An 18320-nucleotide genomic window follows, 5' to 3' on the forward strand; every position below is an offset into this window, starting at 1 on the left:
AAGGCAGAAGAGAAGGGTTAGGGAAAGGACTTTATAGAGTTAAAACTTTAAGTCACGACTAAAGAGTAATGAAAGAAGTGAATTTTCCTAAAACATCATATACCCTCTTCTTCATGAATGTGGCGAGCTTCACACCCATAAACAAACTCTACTAGACGTGGCTTATAAGACATCATCGTAGAATCATTCTTAACATTTTGATCTGATTACAAAGTTTGTCACGACCCAGTGGTACATCCTAGATGTAACATGGCGTACTTGTCCTTGAAGGGGTCTCATACGAGCACTTAGCATTCATAACATAGGATTAAAGAATAATGAAGAGTAAAACCACATTTTAAAAATCTTAAGAAATTTTTCATAAAAGTAAGGTGAAAGTCTAGACTTCTCTCATAATGCCATCTATTTCAATAAGAGTCTCAAAATAGGGCCACGGCCCTTAACGACATTGTTCCCAAATGAAAGTATAAGAAAAGAAACTAGAAGATCATCATCCGTCCTCGGACCATGGGGACAAACTAATAGCTAGGAGAATAGTCAATCTAATCTTTGAAGAATAAAAGAAGCATACCTCAATGACTGGAACCTACACTTATAGAAAATGTAGAAAATATGAGTTAGTACAAAAATGCACAAAATATGATCAAATTGCCAAGTTTGAACTTATCATGCACACATTGGAAATCATAAGTCATAAACAATATCAAATTGCATAAATCATCATCTCATAGTGGCAACATATCATATATACTCCCAAAGTCTACTTGTGCAATGCATGAGTAAAGTCCCATACCCCTACTCATACTAAGTAAAGCTTCTTCAGTAGCTATGATCTATAAATCATCTTCTTGTTCATATTAACATATTAGGGAATAACCCTTAACCGACATAGACCATGTGAGCTAACATGGAATCCGGTGTCTACCCCACACCAGAAAAGGGTTGTCCTACTTGCCTAAGGTAGAACCAAACTCTTAGCTTACGTGGATCCACTAGCTAAAGACGTATGTGGGCAAATAGTTTATGGGACAAGTAGATTGCTTCTATAAACTCGGACTCAACTAAACTAGAAAGATTCCATCTCATGAGATAACTACTTTGGGAACCCGGACTCAACTAGTGTAAAAGGAACCCATTTGGGAAGCCGTACTCAACTATCGTATAAGTTTCCATCTCATATTCATATCTTCTCGGTGCTACACATTAGTTCCTATTCAGTTCATATTTAGTCTTGACTTAAATTGAGAATTATGGTAGAATGTCTTGACACTCAAACTAGCATAACTCATGCGAAAGTTCATAGATTCATTAGGTGAGACTAGTCTACCAACCTTAGAAACATCATATGCGACAAACCTTTCACATCCTATTATACTCATACATAAATGTGTTCATGAGGAAATCATCCCAACACAACATCTACTAGATCATAATATATTTCACTTTACTCTAAAAGTGTTCTTATGGTCATTACATAGCCCTCATAATCATGCATAATTAACATATTTTGCCTTTCAAGGCCACAAGCCATCAACATATCCACAACTACTAAAATAGATACATTTTATAGCATGATTCAAGTAACCAAACTATAATAATCACAATCTCATATAAATCCTTTTTGAATCAACAATTTATACCAAAAGATTCAAATTTGGGAAATTTGGGATTATATGGGTTCTTGGGGGAATTCATCATAAATAAAAAATAGATCATCAATTAAATAATAATTCATCATAAATCAGCCATGAAAACCGTTTTTAGAAAGAGCCCACAAGATTGAAACAAAACCCTAACTTTGGGGAAGTTACTAGTTTCGAAATTGAATTTGAAGGGACTCCTTGGATGGAAATTGTCCGAGGATGAAGACTACAATACCTTGTAAAGAATCTCCATATAATTTGAGTGAAATCTCCTTGAATCTTAAGCCCTATCTCAAATTCTACTATTCTTCTTCTTTGAGTTTTAGAGAGAGAATATTGAGAGGATGATGAACATTTGGTTTTGATTTGGGTGTTTGTGAAGAATGACTTAGTTTAGGTGTATTTTGACATAAAATAATTTATATAGTTGTATAAAAGTAATACAAAATGACCGCACTTTGAGGACATAAAAAGTGAAGTCCCTAAAATGCCCCCCCATTTAAGTGGGCTGCCAGGGACCACGATAGGCTCCACGAGTCATGGTCATGACCACGAGCAGTAGTTCCATCTGTGGTCTTGAGGCAGTAGCTAGGCACTTGGTGCAACAACCGCAAAAGGCCTAGACATTCCCACGAGGGGCTCCACGAGCTGTGGTGAAGACCACTAGTTGTGGTCCCTCTCGTGGTCCTTGAGGAAGTAGCTAAGCTACTTAGGGCCTTAAGCTCACATGCCCAACGCATCTTCACGAGGGGCTCCATAATCTGTGTTAAATACCACTGACCGTGGTCCCTCTCGTGGATCTTGAGGTAGTAGCTAGGCCACTTCGTTGCTACTCCTCAATGGCCAAGGCAACACCACGAAGCCTCCCAGGAGTCATGGTCAAGACTACTGGTCGTGGTGATAACCATGAAGTTGGGGCAGTGTGGTTTATCTTCAAAAGAAATTTGTTATAAAGTACTAAATTCATATTACTGATATTCTTTATTCAATGGGCCGTGATATCAACGAGTTTGAACTAATTTCAGGAACAGTAAAACCTTCTGCATCAGCTAAAGAAGCAAAAGATGTTACGTACCTACATTTTGAAATATGATTGGAGCCACTTTTTGTGTCATCGACTTCCATGCGATGCCTCATACAAACTATCTCACCAGGTTGGCTACTAAACATGCTTATTTTTTTATTGGTAAAACATACTTATTTTTTATTCACTTTTGACCTTCACTATTTTGCATAATAGGTCTCACTCACAACAAGACAATCGTTGACGCATCGCTTCCTTTTGGATTATGTAAATAAAATGTACATACGTGTCTTGTAAAACTTGGCTCCAACGCTTAATATATATAAATATAATATGTGTGTATCACATTTGCAATGTTGGGTCTGTGCTGGCACGGGCCATGCACCTCTAGTATGTTTAAAAATGTGAGTTCATCCTTCCCCTCGTGTTTCATCAAATGTGGTTCTTTAGCATGTGACAAACAGTTCACCTGGATGTCCACGCCCGGCAGAACTTCCCATTTGCACCCTTTTTACAGAGCAGCAATGACACGGGGAAGTTGAAAACTTAAGTAGAACATAGTGAATTTTATTGCTTGTAATTAGTATACCCTTCTTTTCCCAAACATTAGTTGTGGATGATTTTATCAGAAATGCTTATTTAAGATTGTATCTTTTATTTTTCTGTAGGTTTTGCCTGATCTCTTTCACATTGTACGCATATCTGAGGATGGCCTAAAGGAATTTATAACTTGGAAACTTGTAACCTTGGTATCTATTGCACGATAGGTAATATTTTGTTTTAATTATATCTGTCTTGTTGTTCTTTTGGATTTGTAATTTTCTTAAGGTCTGTTGAATGATTTTTTGTTTAAAGCACATCCGTAAATATCTGCCAGAGTAGCTCTCTCTGATATCAGAATTATGGTCATCTCCTGTTGCTAACAGACCTATTCACATTGCTCCTGCAAGTAGTAGTTTTAATTGGTATTAATATACTGCACATACTTTTGGTGTAGGTCATTATAATCATATGCTTTGGTTAATGATCTTACTGGTCGTTTTCTTTTGCTATTTTAGATTCTGCATTTCGTGGAGCTACTTTGCTTGGCACTCAATGATGAATTCAGAAAGTATCTTCCTGATATAGTTCCCTGTTGTATTCAACTTCTTACTGATGCGGAGAGGTTTAATGACTACACATATGTAATTACTATTCTCCACACCCTTGAAGTCTTTGGTGGATAGTCTTCCTTGGTTGTTTCTGTGGTCCATGCCTTGGTTAGTATCACTTTGATGTTGATGGTAGTGGTCTCACCTTAATGTGCAGGGACATTAGATGAGCATATGCATCTTCTTTTTCCTGCACTTATTCGGTTGTTTAAAGTGGACGCTTCAGTAGAAGTAAGACGTGGTGCAATCAAAATTCTTACAAGATTGATACCTTGTGTGCAGGTTGGTGTAAAAGGGACTAAGGGAATGCTTCTAAGTTTCATTGTTTCCATATGATTGCTTGTTTTCCTAAACTCTTTTCCTTTTCTCTTCATTTCTATTATGCAGGTTACTGGACACATATCTTCGCTTGTGCATCACTTGAAGCTTGTCTTGGACGGGTCTAATTTTTCTCCTTCACATGAATATCACTGATAATATATGAGACTTATTTTCCTTGAGTCAATAGATGATAACAAATGAACTGACAAAGATCTATTGTTTGTGGGTTGATGTTGACTCTAGTGAGTACACTCTCAGATATCAAATTCCGACCCATATGTAGCTACACTCGCTCACACTTATATAGAAGTGAACCTTGAACTCTGATTTATTACCTTGGAATGAATACTAATTGCAGCTTCTGCTTCCTTTTACTGAAGGTCATCCAGTAATTTGACACAAATGGCTGGAAAATTTTGAAGCAAACATTAAAATTTAAATCATTATATTAGTGTTTCAATTTCAGTCAATATTGCAAGAGTTTTTCTCATGTCTGTCCAAACTTCATTTTGAATGCAATTCCTTTCCTTATGTCATGAACAATTGCTAGACGATTCTACTATGCTGTTTTCGAAAACTCAGTTGATTTTATCTTATCATTTTTTACCTTATCCTTTCTGTTTTAATTCTAAAGCAGACTGAATTGTGAGTTTTTGTACCTGATAAAAGCTTTGTACTATGTGATTTCTGCAATACTTTCTTCAAGTTTGTGTTGATAAATTCTTGGTGCTCCCTTCCATTCACAGGAACAAAGAAGAGCTCAGGAAAGCTGCTATTGATGCACTTCATTGCCTAGCTCATGCTCTTGGAGAGGACTTCACCATTTTTATTCCTTCTATTCACAAGCTTATGGTTTAACATAGGCTGCAGGTCTGCATTGATTTTTGGGGTTCTCCCTATCACTACTACGACATTGTAAAGGCTTATACTGCTGAGGAATTTGTTCTTGATACGATAATTTTTCGTATAAAACACAAGGAATTTGAAGAAATCCAGGGACGGCTGGAAAAATGCGAGCCATTGATTTTTGGAAGCACCACACCTCAAAGATTAAATTGGCGGCTGTCGGTTGAGGTCATCGGTGATCCTTTAGGCGATGGAGAGAGTGACCTCTATGAGATTGGGACCGACATGCGGAAGCAGCTCGAGCTCAGAGTGACAGTTCAGGGAGTCCCTCGTATTCTCTTTTGATATCTACACTGTGAGAACACAATCTCCTTGTAGTCATTTTGTTTATTGTTTCTGCATATAGTGATTGTGCCCTTGTAGGGCGTACTTTTCTTTCTTTGTCATGGATTGGTGTGCCCTTATCGGGATTTGATATTGTGGATGTTTCTGTTGAAATTGTGTTGGATTGGTCTATTTTAGTTTTTGATTTGTAGTTTATAGCTTCTTTGTTTTTGTTTTGATAATAAGATTTAGATTGATGATGCCTGATGATGGATATAGGGTGACGACTTGGTTAAGGGTAAATTGTCGACTTCTGAGTGTTTGATTTTGGCGAAGTCTGAGTAGCCGTTCTCGAATAGATGCATGAGGTTGTTGATGATGGATTGGTTGACGACTTTCATTTTAGGCAAAATTGTCATCTTTTTGGTAAGGTTTTGACTTGGTTGGAACTAAGAGCATAGTCATGCATGTGAATAGTGTTGAGCATATGTCTTCGTTTTTAAAAGGTTGAGCATGTTATGAATGATTTTTTTGACAACTCTTACAACTTTTTTTGTGACTTTTGATTCGTTAGCGGTTAAAATGTTCAATGCTACTTGTATCTTGAAAAAGAAGTAATATTTTGAACCATCTTGATTGATTGCACGTCATGTGTGGTGAGTTGTTGAATAATACCTTGTGTCCGCTTTTGTCACCTAGAACTTGCCCGGTTGGTCTTGAAATGTTGGTCTTGTTTGAGTTTGGTTGGAGAAATGATCTTAGGCTTTCTTTGATGTTCTTGAAGTCCACTTGGCCTAAAAATCCCACCTTTTGCACTAAATATATCCTTAGTTGTCCCCTTTGAGTAATGGCAACCACATTACAAGCCTTATCCTTTTTGAAAAAGTAACCCTCTTTTGAACCCTTCCCTCATTTAACTTGAGATTGTGAAAGTTGAGGCTAAAAGCCTAAGTTGGGGATGTTATGAGAAATTCATTGAAGGGAAGCTTACCACATGAGGACATGATATAAAAAAAGAAAAAAAAGAGAGAAATTGAGGGATGGATGGAAAGACTTAAGAAACAAAATGAATAAATAAGACTTGAATCCCCCAAAAGTTGAAAATGGTCGCATGTTGGACATCTAGAGTGGAAATAAGAAAAGGAAAATGAAAAATAGTGTGGGATGTGCATGGGTTTGAAAAGTGAAGAAAAGCGGATAAAGTTGGAAATAATGAATTGTTGTGTAGTGTTCAAGGAAGGTGTAGTCACTTACACCTAAATGATATCCCAACCGTCCCTAAGCCTATATTATTTAACAAAGTCCTTTGAGATTTCTAATCAAATGGAGTTGAGTCAATGTTGATTGAAAATATGGGCAAGCCTATGGTGTGACATTTGTGTGTATGAGTTGATTCTTTGTGAGTGTGAGTGTTGCATCTTTGTCCCTTGTCTTGTTTATATGTGTGTGTGGTTTTGGGACACTTCTTTCTTGTGAGGGCATGTAAGTTGAAAAGGTGGTGATTTTGGAAATTTCTAATTGAGTCAAGTGAGTATGTGAAAGAGTTAATGAATTGAGTCATTTCTTGAGTTTGAGTTGTTGTCACTTAAATGATTCTTAGTTTTTGAAAATGTTTCATGAGAATGAGAGGATTTCTTTTGTGAAAAGTTTGCATGTGGACTATTTGTCAGTACCAACCGAAGCCATTTACCTTTGTGCTTAATTGAAAAAGGAAAACTTATTTGTGGTGTGTTTTGAAGCAAGAGCCTCTTGTGTTCGACCGCGACTCTTAGTTGGCTATTTTTTGGACCCACAAGAACATACAATTTAACATAAGTTAAATGAAACAGGAAAGTTCTCAAATAGCATAAAGAATTAAAGTTAACGGTTCAAAAACCATAGTACTTTGTGGTTTTCAAGTTCATCGGAGTTCAATGGAGTCCTAACCCCGGTGGTGGTTCGCCTTCGTAGTCAAGCTCGTTGTTCCCAGTCGCTGCTCCAGGAAAGGTAAAATTTATCATCTTATTTAAATCATTGTATAACCTCGTTGGGTTGATTAATTCGATGTACTCTTAGCTAGTTAGTCTGGTTTCTTTCTTGTTTAACAATTCATTTTTTTTTTAAAGCTTGATTCTATTTTTAGCATGTTAATCTCCGTTTTGATTAGTTTTATCTCTATGTTGGCGTTTAAATAGGTGATATTGGTGTGATGTTGTGAATTGTTCGTATATGAGTTGTTGTGGGTTAAGTTCGGTCGTTGTGTTAAATGGTCGAGTCATAAATTTTCCTTTAATGCTTGTTTTTCTATTTATTGTCTAAGATGTGATTCATTGTTTAAGGTGTTTTGTAGAACAAATTTCAAGTTAATTTTTAGTTTATACTTACTGTTCTTTGCTCCTTTTTTTGGTTCAAGTGTTTTCAATATAGTTTCAATATGTTCTAGTTTGGTTCTTTGCCTTTTGAATATAGAATACAATTTATGTGTTTGATTACCCACTGATTTCGCCTCAGTTTTTACTTAGTTATCTAGCTTAGTTCAAAACCATATATTTTAGATTTGTATCTCATGAATCAGTTGTATGTTTGAAGGTCAGAGAGGTTTAGAGTAAGAGCTCAATCGTAGAACCACCAATACGAAATGTGTTGCCTCCTTTTTAATGACAGTACTATTGTTAATGCTTGCATGTCCTTTATTTATTCATTTTTCCTCTTTTAGTCAAAGCTATGTCGCTTGAGAGCTGCTGATGACTCCAAAAGTTAATTGCTTACAAGGAAGAGCCATCAGAAATGGGCGGGTTAGAGCTAAAATTCTAATGATCAATATATTTATCCCCACTCTATTCAGCTCCTTTTCTCTGCTAGTTTTGGGAATCCTGCCTTTTTCCATTAGAAATTATAGAACTGGTGAAGAATCTGTCATATTTTTGCAACTCAGAAATATTTTTTGGGTGTATTCACAGATAAATCATTCTTAAAGGGCTTGAGAGAGTCATTCGCCTTACAATTTTGCCAAAGCGAAACTATGTGAGTCTTCCTTGCTTGTTTGTTCTCCGTATATGACGAAGTTTTGACACTTCTATCCTTTATACTGGTTTCTCTACATTATGTTTTACTCCGTTGGAATATTCTTTTCATGTGATTCATTGGTTTCATTTAAGATTTTGTTCCAGCCAACGAGTATTTCATGGAATTCCTTTCGTGATAAGCGAGAAGGATATTCTGATAAAGTTGTTGTTATAAGGTTCTTTCTCGACACGCTTACTTGATGATTTGTTCTTGTAGTAAGTTGCGTTTGGTTTTGCTCTTGTGCTTGTTTATGAAGAGATGTTATCTTGCTTGTAATAGTTCCTGAAGACTGTCTTACATGAATTTGGAAGGCAATTTCACTGACTGTGAATGATGCACTTTTTGTTTAGATTAACTTAATAATTTGTAGTCGCTTTGGAGTTCAAATGTGAAATATTTGTTTCGTGTTCTATTGATATGTTACTTGGATGTTGTGGCTCTAGATTTTTATCATCGAAGAAAATAGAACCTCCAAAACTTTATTAGTATACCCAAGGACAGTTTACTTCATTGTTCAATCAGTAGTCTCAATCCAACATCATTTATTGGATACTGACATATCTTATGTATCTCTTCCAGTACCCTGAACCAGAAGCATCTGGAATGCTTTCATTGATGCCGACTTCTGGTTAGCCTTTTTCTCAATTCCTCTTTTCTTGTTTTGTTGTTGAGTTCAAGAGTTGAAAATTATGGTCTATGGAACAGGTCATTGCTAATTGCTTTGCTCAGAAAAGGGAAGCTAGGTTTTGTGAATGGAACTTCCAAAAGGGAGTCACAGAGAACTGATATTTGAAATCTGTGGGACAAATGTGAAAATATTGTGCATTTGTGGATCATGAATTCTATCTTGAAGAGTTTACTGAATGAGATAATATATGGATCAAATGCACATGCAGAGTGGGAAGATCTAAAGGAACACTTCAACAAAGTTCACATAAGAATCTTTCAGTTGCACAAAGAGATCACTAGACCATCTCAAGGTACGAATTCTGTCTCTATCTATTATTCGAGGTTGAAGGAGCTGTGGGATAAATATGATATGATTGTGCCTGGACCGAGTTGTGGTTGTGATAAGTCGAAAGACTATCCATCTCTGGAACATAGATTATTGCAGTTTCTGGGTGGTTTAAACGATTCATATGATCACACTAGGCAACAAATTTTGCTCAAAACAAATTCCAACTGTGAATCAAGCGTGCGTATGCAATGGTTACTCTTCTAAAGGTGTTTTAGTGTTAAATTTTCTTTCCTTTAGTATGGGGTCTGCTTATCTAAATCGATTAGTGATATATTTGAGGTAGCCTTTGTTTGCTTATCTAAATCGATTAGTGCTTAGCTAAAAAAAATTATGGCGGAGGGAACTAGTGCTTCATGCTTGTCTCTTTTATTTATACGGGTCATTTATGCTTTAATTCATCCAAAGAATTTCAAAACAATGTAGAGGAGGTAGTAGCTAACAAGACATTACATGGTAGTAACTTATATAAATAGTTGATTCTTCACTACAACTTTTCTTTAAAAAATCTATATAAAATTTAAATGATGGTATTCTTAGAATTGTACATTTAAGAGTAGATACTGATTACAAGCTCTAAAGTCATATTGGCGAGAGAACTAGAAATATATAAAGAGGCTAGTGGCAAAATGGATTGATAAAACTCGCAAAGTCGGTGTGCAAACTATATAGAAAAAATGAGTGAAGCCAACATGATATAGGATTGTTGTATCTATACCGTTTCATATGATCTATAATGGAAAACAATGGGCCTAGTGCTTGATTTGGTTGTCTTGAAAAATTGGGATTAGTGAAGTTGGTATCTCTTTTATCGATGTAACTTTGTTTTCAATTAGGTTATTAGAATCTTGATTGTCATCCTATTTGTACAAGCACTAGATACCACTAATTTAGATGAGGTTGCTTTTGTGATTAAACCATGGACAAAGCTAACTTGTCACGACCCGATTTCTCGAGTCATGATGGCACCTACTATACCCCACCAGTAGGTAAGCCAACCTGTAACCCAGAACAACAAGTAATGAGCGTAAGGGCAGAAACTAGCGAAAACAATAATCTAAACAAGGACAACAAGGCGAAAGCAAACCAAAATAAATATATACAGATTCCCTCCCAAAACTTGGAAGTCACTAGTACAGAGCTATCTAATAAAGAGTACAAGTCCCAAAAGTGGACTACAATAAAGAGTGTCTCAAAGGCAACAAGACTAGCTAAAACAAAAGAAGGAAACAAGACAAACCCAAAAAGCGCCAAGTGCTCACCCTCATCTCCGAATTACAGCTGCAAAAGAAGGCTGAAGCTAACTTACCAGGGACCTGCATCACGAAATAGATGCAAAGTGTAGCATGAGTACCAACACAAAAGGTACTCAGTAAGCATCAAAAGTCGATTGAGCAAAAGGGGTAAAAACAATAAGGATAGAATCTTGACACAGAGAGGTCAAAGTGGATATGAAAAGAAAGCAAACGAGCATACGAGAAATTAACTAAGTACAACTAAACTAAACCTAATTGGACCCCATAAGCCCAGAAGGTACACTCGTGCGTAAGTTTAAATAAAACCTGAACGAACCCCTATATGCCCGACAGGTACACAGAATAGCTAAGTCTATTGAGAAAGAAGAAAACCAGACTCCCAGTCCAAAGTAACCAAGATAATCCATCAGACTCCACCCAGCCAGGAGGGCACTCCCATTCCAGCTAGAAAGAGTGACCCCAGGGGCACCCAACCAAACAGTCCACTCTCAGCCCAGCTAGAAAGAGGGACCAGTGGATGAGGTAGATATCGCGAGTCGTCCTACCATGCAGTCAGCTCCCAGCTCAGCTAGAAAGAGCGACCTGGGGACACCCAGCCAGCAGTACACTCCCAGCCTTTCTAGAAAGAGAGACCCAGGGGTGATCACCGAAATCACCGAGTCTACCCAGCCAACAATACGCTCCCAACCTAGCTAGAAAGAACGACCCTGGGGTGATGGTATCTTCAATAGGATCCGATCCAACAACAACCATCGTGGAACGCCGTCCACTCCAAGAAATAAGAGAAAAGGCTCCAAGCCTATACTATCTCAATCCCACGCCTCTAGTGATGCACTGAACCTTCGAGAACGCGTCGAAACCGCAGAATTAAAGGGAGAAGATTTGTAAGTGCAGCAAGCAGCGATATCGCCTAATCTAAGGCACAAACTATCAGACTCAAGTTTGTTACTCCAGTCTACAAGGAGCTAAGTCATCCGAACGACGTCGGCAAAGAGTCGAGGCTATCCAGCCCACACGGGTCAGAAGTCTAAGGCAATGCTACCCTAAACTAGACCAAGGACAACATGCTTACGATTAAGGATAAACAAAGCATACAACACATAGCATACAACCATACAATAACATTTAGCACATAAGCATGCAACTCTACTAAACCGGTTAACATGGTACTACACCCGAAATATGGCCAATCGATCCTAACATAAGGTATCTAATCAAAGTAAAGTAGGAAACTGGTACCCACCCCAATTCACTCCAATCGACATGCTTTTACACAATTAAGCTCAATCTAATAGAAAGGAAGTCGTAGTCTACCTTAAGGCCGACCGCGCGTGCTCCAAATCACTTTGCCAAAGTTTTTCCTTTTCGAACGACCTTTGAACGTTGTCACTCTATCAAATATAGGATCACAACGTTAGTATGGTCATTTAGACACCAAAATCACAACAAACGGAGACGCGTTAATTTTGGAGTCAAAATGGGATTTGTGGGACCCGCACCGAACTGTACGGATTTGACTCCGCCAAGAGACCCAAAACAGTACCTCGAACTTGTGTTCCAAAATGGAACACAATTCGAGTCAAAACGCAGCAAAACCCAACATTCAAGAAAACCTCACTTTAATCAACTTAAAAGAAAACATGCAGTAGTCTAAACTCGGAAATTACAAGAATCGAATGGTTCACAGTACTCCTTGAACACTCCACGACGTGGCCACGATAATTCCCAACACGTGGGACTTTGAATCACCCAAAATCAAGCTAAAATGAGGGAGATATGACCAAAACAAGGAGGCCAAATATAAAAATTCAAAAAAGGGACTAACAATCAGGTTTATAACAAAATTTACCTCGAACGATGTGCACTCAACAACTTTCGAACACTCTAAGCCACCAAAAATATGAATTTCTCGCACTTCGAATTGCCTAATTCAGTTTCAAAAATTTTAAAACTCCAACGGGGTGCTTTGAACTCGTTCGGAACCTCGTGCACCCAAACGAGATATGCAATCATACCAAATTTGATATTCTGGACTCAATGACACAGTCAAAATTTCCATATGAGGTTATCTTGACAAAATGTGGGTCCCACATCCAACTGCCATTTTAAGTCAAAACCACAAAAGGGCTCGGAAAAATATCGGAAACCTCGAGACACGAACAAAGGGTAAATCTAGACCAAACACGACATTCTGGAGCTAACCGCACTAATGGAATTATTCCGAGCGCATTTACTCAGAATGTTGACTGAAGTCAAACTTAGGCTTAAATTTAAAGTTAAAATGCCTAATCGCACCGACTCACACTGAAAACCTCGGGAGCCATGCCGACCAAACTTCTTGCCTAAAATGACCCTTCCGGAGCTAATGGAATCGTCAAAATTGGAATCAGATGGTCATTTTCTTGAATTTTTGATTGAAAATGATCGTTCAAGGTTCATAAGCTCCAAAAACACTAAAACTCGCACAATAACCAAATGAACGACCATGTGACCGAACTGCCAGTCCCAGCAAGTCATAAATGACTTGGGGTCACTACATGAACGTTCTAAACGACACACAAAAGGCAAACCATATAAATGACCTAGAGGGTCATTACAATATCCACTACTAAAAAGGACTTTTGTCCGCGAAAGTAAGGGTCAAGAAGTATCTGAAGGCTCAAACAAGCTGGGAAACTGCTCTCGCATCTCCTCCTCGGTCTCCCAGGTAGCCTCTTCGACTGGACGATGCCTCCAATGGACCTTAACAATAGGAATGGCTCTCGAGGGAGATCTCTTCACATCTCTGGCTAGAATGGCAACTGGTTCCTCTACAAATGTCAAACGGTCATCCAACTCAATTGCATCATACTGGAGAACATGAGACTCATCAGGAACATACCGGCGCAGTATCGAGACATGGAAAACCGGGTGGATGGCTGAAAATGCTGGAGGTAGGGCCAACTCACAATCAACCTTCCCAACTGTCTGGAGTATCTCCAAAGGCCCAATGTATCTGGGGCTAAGCTTGCCCCGCCTCCCAAACCTCATCACGCTATTTATGGGTGACACATGGAGGAATACGTGATCACCAACAGAGAATCTCAAATGTCGACGCCTCCAATCCGCATAACTTTGGTGCCTACTCTGAGTCGTCCTGAATCACTCTCACCTGGTCCAAAGCCTCTTAAATCAAATCTGTACTCCGCAACCTAAGCTTTGAAGACTCAAACCAGCCCACCGGAGAGCGACAACGCCTACCATACAAGGCCTCGAACGGGGCCATCTGAATGCTAGAATGGTAGTTGTTGTTATACGCAAACTCCGCCAAAGGCAAGAATTGGTCCCAATAACCACCAAACTCCAAAACACAAACCTGCAACATGTCCTCAACGACCTGAATAGTACGCTCTGACTGACCATCAGTCTATGGGTGGAAAGTTATGCTAAGGTCAACCCGGGTGCCCAACTCATCCTGAAAGGTCCTCCAAAAGCTAGACGTGAACTAAGAACCCCGATCTGATATAATAGAAACCGGCACCCCATGAGTCGAACCACCTCCTGAATGTAGATATGAGCCAACCTCTCGGCGCTAAATGAAGACTGGACATGAAGGATTGACTTGGTCAGTCGATCAACGATGACCCAAATGCTATCAACACCTCTAGAAGTCCGCGGTAGGCTAGACACAAAATCCATAGTAATGCGATCTCTGAAACTCACCACTAGGCCTCAAATGCTCGGCCTTTACCTGGCACCACGAGCAATGGGAAACAAAGTTAGCAATATCTCTCCTCATGCCACTCGACCAGTAATACTACCTCAAATCACGATACATCTTCGCTATGCCCAAATAGATAGAGTATCTAGACTCATGGGCCTCAGAAAGTATCAACTGTATCAAATCCCCAACTCTCGGAACACAGATGCGGCCGACAAATCTCAGCACTCCATTGGGATCTAAGGTAGCCTGACCACCATCACCCGCTAACACTCGATCTCTAAGGGCCACCAAGGCCTCATCCTCAAACTAACAACCATGGATCCTATCAAGCAAAGAAGACTGAACTCCCATATAGGCCAAGACTCGTCTAAAATTTGAGATATCCAACCGAACCATTTTATTGGCTAAGGAAAGTCCAACCAACCCTCATCGACAAATTTGTGATATTTGTATGGGTGATTGACAGTGGCATATTAGATTATGCACGTATAATTTCCCATCCTTTAGAGTTCAGAGCAAGTATTTTGCAAATACTTTTTGTTTCGCTAACTAGAATACTCTCGTATAACATGCATCGGATGTTAGCTTACTTGTCCATGGTTTTGTAGATATTGTGATGCATTCAACTACTAAGTTCATATCCAGTCATAGTGATCGCATGGCTGGTGTACTTGTCATCAGAAGAGAAAGGTTTTTTCCTCTATTTCGTATACAGTTCATAATTTGATTTATTGTTATCTTATAGGTTTTTCCTCTATTTCGCATACTGTTCATAATTTGATTTATTGTTATCTTATGGTTGTATATTCTTAGATTTCTTGGGTCTTTTTTGGTGGCCTAAACCAACAATCACATTAGGAGCTTGAATGTAGTGAAACATGAGTTTGTAAGTAGACCCATTATTGGTTTCTCTAGCAATGAATCACTCACGTAACTCATAGTGAAACTCTAGAACTATTCAACAATAAGTAGCAAATCTTGATATCAAGCTTCCTTTTCCTCTTCCAGTTTCTTTAAAAATAAGATTCCTATTTTATTTGGACTAGATTAAAGGACGTAAAAGATGATAGTCTCGCAATTCCCAGAATTCTTTACTTTGAATAAGGGTGCCTTCACTGAGGCACGAGAATGAGCCTTCAAAAAATCTTAGTATACTTACGCAAGGTTGTATGCAAGTAAAAAATGGATCCCTTTCATATGGCGTAAGGTGTGTGCAAGAAGTACTCTCTATGCAACACCTTATAGACCCTACAATGCACAAATTTGTGAAAATACTTCGTGACACTGAAATTCTCTTTCGAAATGAACCCGTTGCCCTTATAATTGACTAAGAAGTTAAAGAATTCTTTTTGTTGTTATTGATACTTGATAAAGTTAATTAAAGTTTAAGAAATCAATTCATTGACAAGTCTATATTTGAAAATCTTTAGTTAGTTATGTATAGCCTATTGAACGTAAATGATGTCTGATGCCTTGTTTCTCTTTGAACATCTCAAGTGTCCTTTTTGACAATTTGCTTATCACTTTTCCTACTTAACCAGCTTGGCGAAGGAGGTGCACATCCTACAAATTGATGAAGGTGCAGGGTTAGCATCGTTCAATTGTTGGCTTTGTTTGAGAGGAATCAAAATAATTGCTCTTTGCATTGAAAAATAACAAGTTTAAGTTTTTTTGGTTTTTTTTTTGTGAAATTAGTGGTCTCACCACTCGTTCTAGAAACATATATGCCTACCTGCGCCTTTGTTAATCTATTATTCTTGACCCTATATATTTTCATGATTATGGCATGCATACTCCTGCATCTTCATCTTTATATTGTGCGGAGAAGTTAGGTTGTTTGTAAAATTTTGACACATCACAGTTTTCTAACTAAATAATTTCAATATCTTGTAGAAGAATGCACAAAAGATCGTTGAATATTTTTTGAAGGTGAATTATGCAAGTCTGCCTGGGAGGTCTTTGCATTTCTCTCTGGTATTCAAACAAGTCATTTTTTTGGGAATTTTGAACTAAGGATCTATGGTTGTTGGTATCTTATCATGATGAAGCTCTCCCTTGTAACTTACTATTAAAATGTTGATCAATTTGTAGGCTATGGGTGCAAGATCGGTGCTTACACGTTATATTTTCAGTTTCATTTATTTTAGGAGTATTGACTCTATTTTTTAAGTTAGCCTTGATAAATTATCTTTTTGTTAAATTTTTTATAATTTTGTGAAATTATATTTAGGGAAAAGGGTCTGAAAAATTGTTACGACCCAAAACGAGTCATGAGTGATACCAAGGAATCCAAAACCTAACATATATTAATTGTTAAACTTACAAAATACAAACCAAGATAATTTGGGAATTGAGTTCTTTGAGATAGAGTACATAACGTTGTTTATATATATTTATTTTTCTTTAATGTTACCATGCCGGAACGTGACACTCGATCCAATAATATCGTGTCGAAATGTGACACCCCGATCAAATAATATCGTGTCAGAACGTGACACCTTGATCAAATAATATCGTGTCGGAACGTGACACCTTGATCAAATAATATTGTGTCGGAACGTGACACACCATTCCAATAATATCGTGTCAGAACGTGACACCCCGATCCAATAATACCATTAATTTATCATTTATTATCACCACTTTTCACTGCATTAACAATATTTCATCAAACCTTCTTTATTCAAGGCATCACTTCCATAGAGAAGGTTCAAGATTATAAATTTCACGGTCTCAAGATTTCAGACCAATCACAAATCACACAATCCAGCCACACAATCAAGCACATAGAAAACTTCACAATATCACTCAATGAATAGCAATCGCTATTAAGAGTCTATCTATCACATAGAATAAATCATAACCTACCTCCACCGAAGAACCGAAGTCAAGCAAGCAGTCTCCAATACTTTTCCTTTCCTCAATGCCTCTGAAACTTTTCAATCTATCAAATATATAATATTCATAAGTTAATGAGTCCATTGACACCCATATAACTATATGTCTAGCCTAGACCAAAAACTCACCCAAATCTATAGTCAAATTCCTAAACTTTGTTACACTAATTTATCAAGTCTCATATGTCTCAAATTTCAAGTCTAGGGTTAACTCTATATTCTTCAAAATAACTTAATCTAATGATATTCATATTACACCTAATAATTAATTGTCTATCTCAATATATCGAAAATTAAATTACAATATGATAACAAATAAAAGAAATCAATAATCAACCCCCCACTATACGAAACAGTATTTAACCTGCATACAAAGACTAATCAGAACCTAATTATAATCTTAGCAATTCATTCCTATATAATATTTTCCCATTATTTGTTTATCATTGCCTATCAATGTATCATAATTTGCCAACTCAAAATTGTCCTTTTTAGGAACCATTACAACATAATACCCCAATTTAAGTGTTAATTCTTTTCCTCCAACCAATAAGAACACACGCCACACATCCCTTCACAAGTCAATATAAACAACCAACATATAACAACGAGATAATTAAGCCACAACAATTCAATAGTAAAAGTTTAGCCAAAAATTCTTACCTAAAGGAAGAGCACTTTGTGCTCACGTTCTTTTCCAACAGCATATGATTTAACGTCATACACATTGTGCAGTCTCCATAAATAATATAAGCCTAATTTATTTTCACATGGGTTAAATTGTATATGACATTAAATAAATTATGGACTTGACCCATTAATCATTAACTAAATTTATTATTTAATAAATATCCACCAACTAAATAATTGGAGATAAATAGTTCAACATCACCATTTAAAATTTATGGGAGGAGTCATTATAGTTCTAGTACTCAAAACAACCTAATGGGTCGTTACATTAGATATCAATTTACCCATCGTTCGTCCTCGAACAATCAAAGAAGGCGAGGGTAAGAAACGGTGCTTGAATTGACAAAAAGGTGTGGATATCTTCTTATGCATATCAACCTCAGTCTCTCAAGTGGAATCCTCAAC

General features: G+C 37.5%; 1 protein-coding gene across 1 annotated transcript; it reads left to right on the forward strand.

Moving 5' to 3' along the window:
* The first annotated feature begins 3980 nt into the window (after positions 1 to 3980).
* On the forward strand, positions 3981 to 5012 carry LOC125871515 (serine/threonine-protein kinase TOR-like). Its single transcript, XM_049552119.1, has 3 exons — positions 3981 to 4100; positions 4206 to 4258; positions 4886 to 5012. The coding sequence occupies exons 1-3, from the start codon at positions 3993 to 3995 to the stop codon at positions 4995 to 4997; spliced, it is 273 nt and encodes a 90-aa protein (XP_049408076.1). The 5' UTR covers positions 3981 to 3992; the 3' UTR covers positions 4998 to 5012.
* The last annotated feature ends 13308 nt before the right edge of the window (positions 5013 to 18320 follow it).

This window comes from Solanum stenotomum, chromosome 7, assembly GCF_019186545.1.
Source record: "Solanum stenotomum isolate F172 chromosome 7, ASM1918654v1, whole genome shotgun sequence".
Classification (NCBI taxonomy): Eukaryota; Viridiplantae; Streptophyta; class Magnoliopsida; order Solanales; family Solanaceae; genus Solanum; species Solanum stenotomum.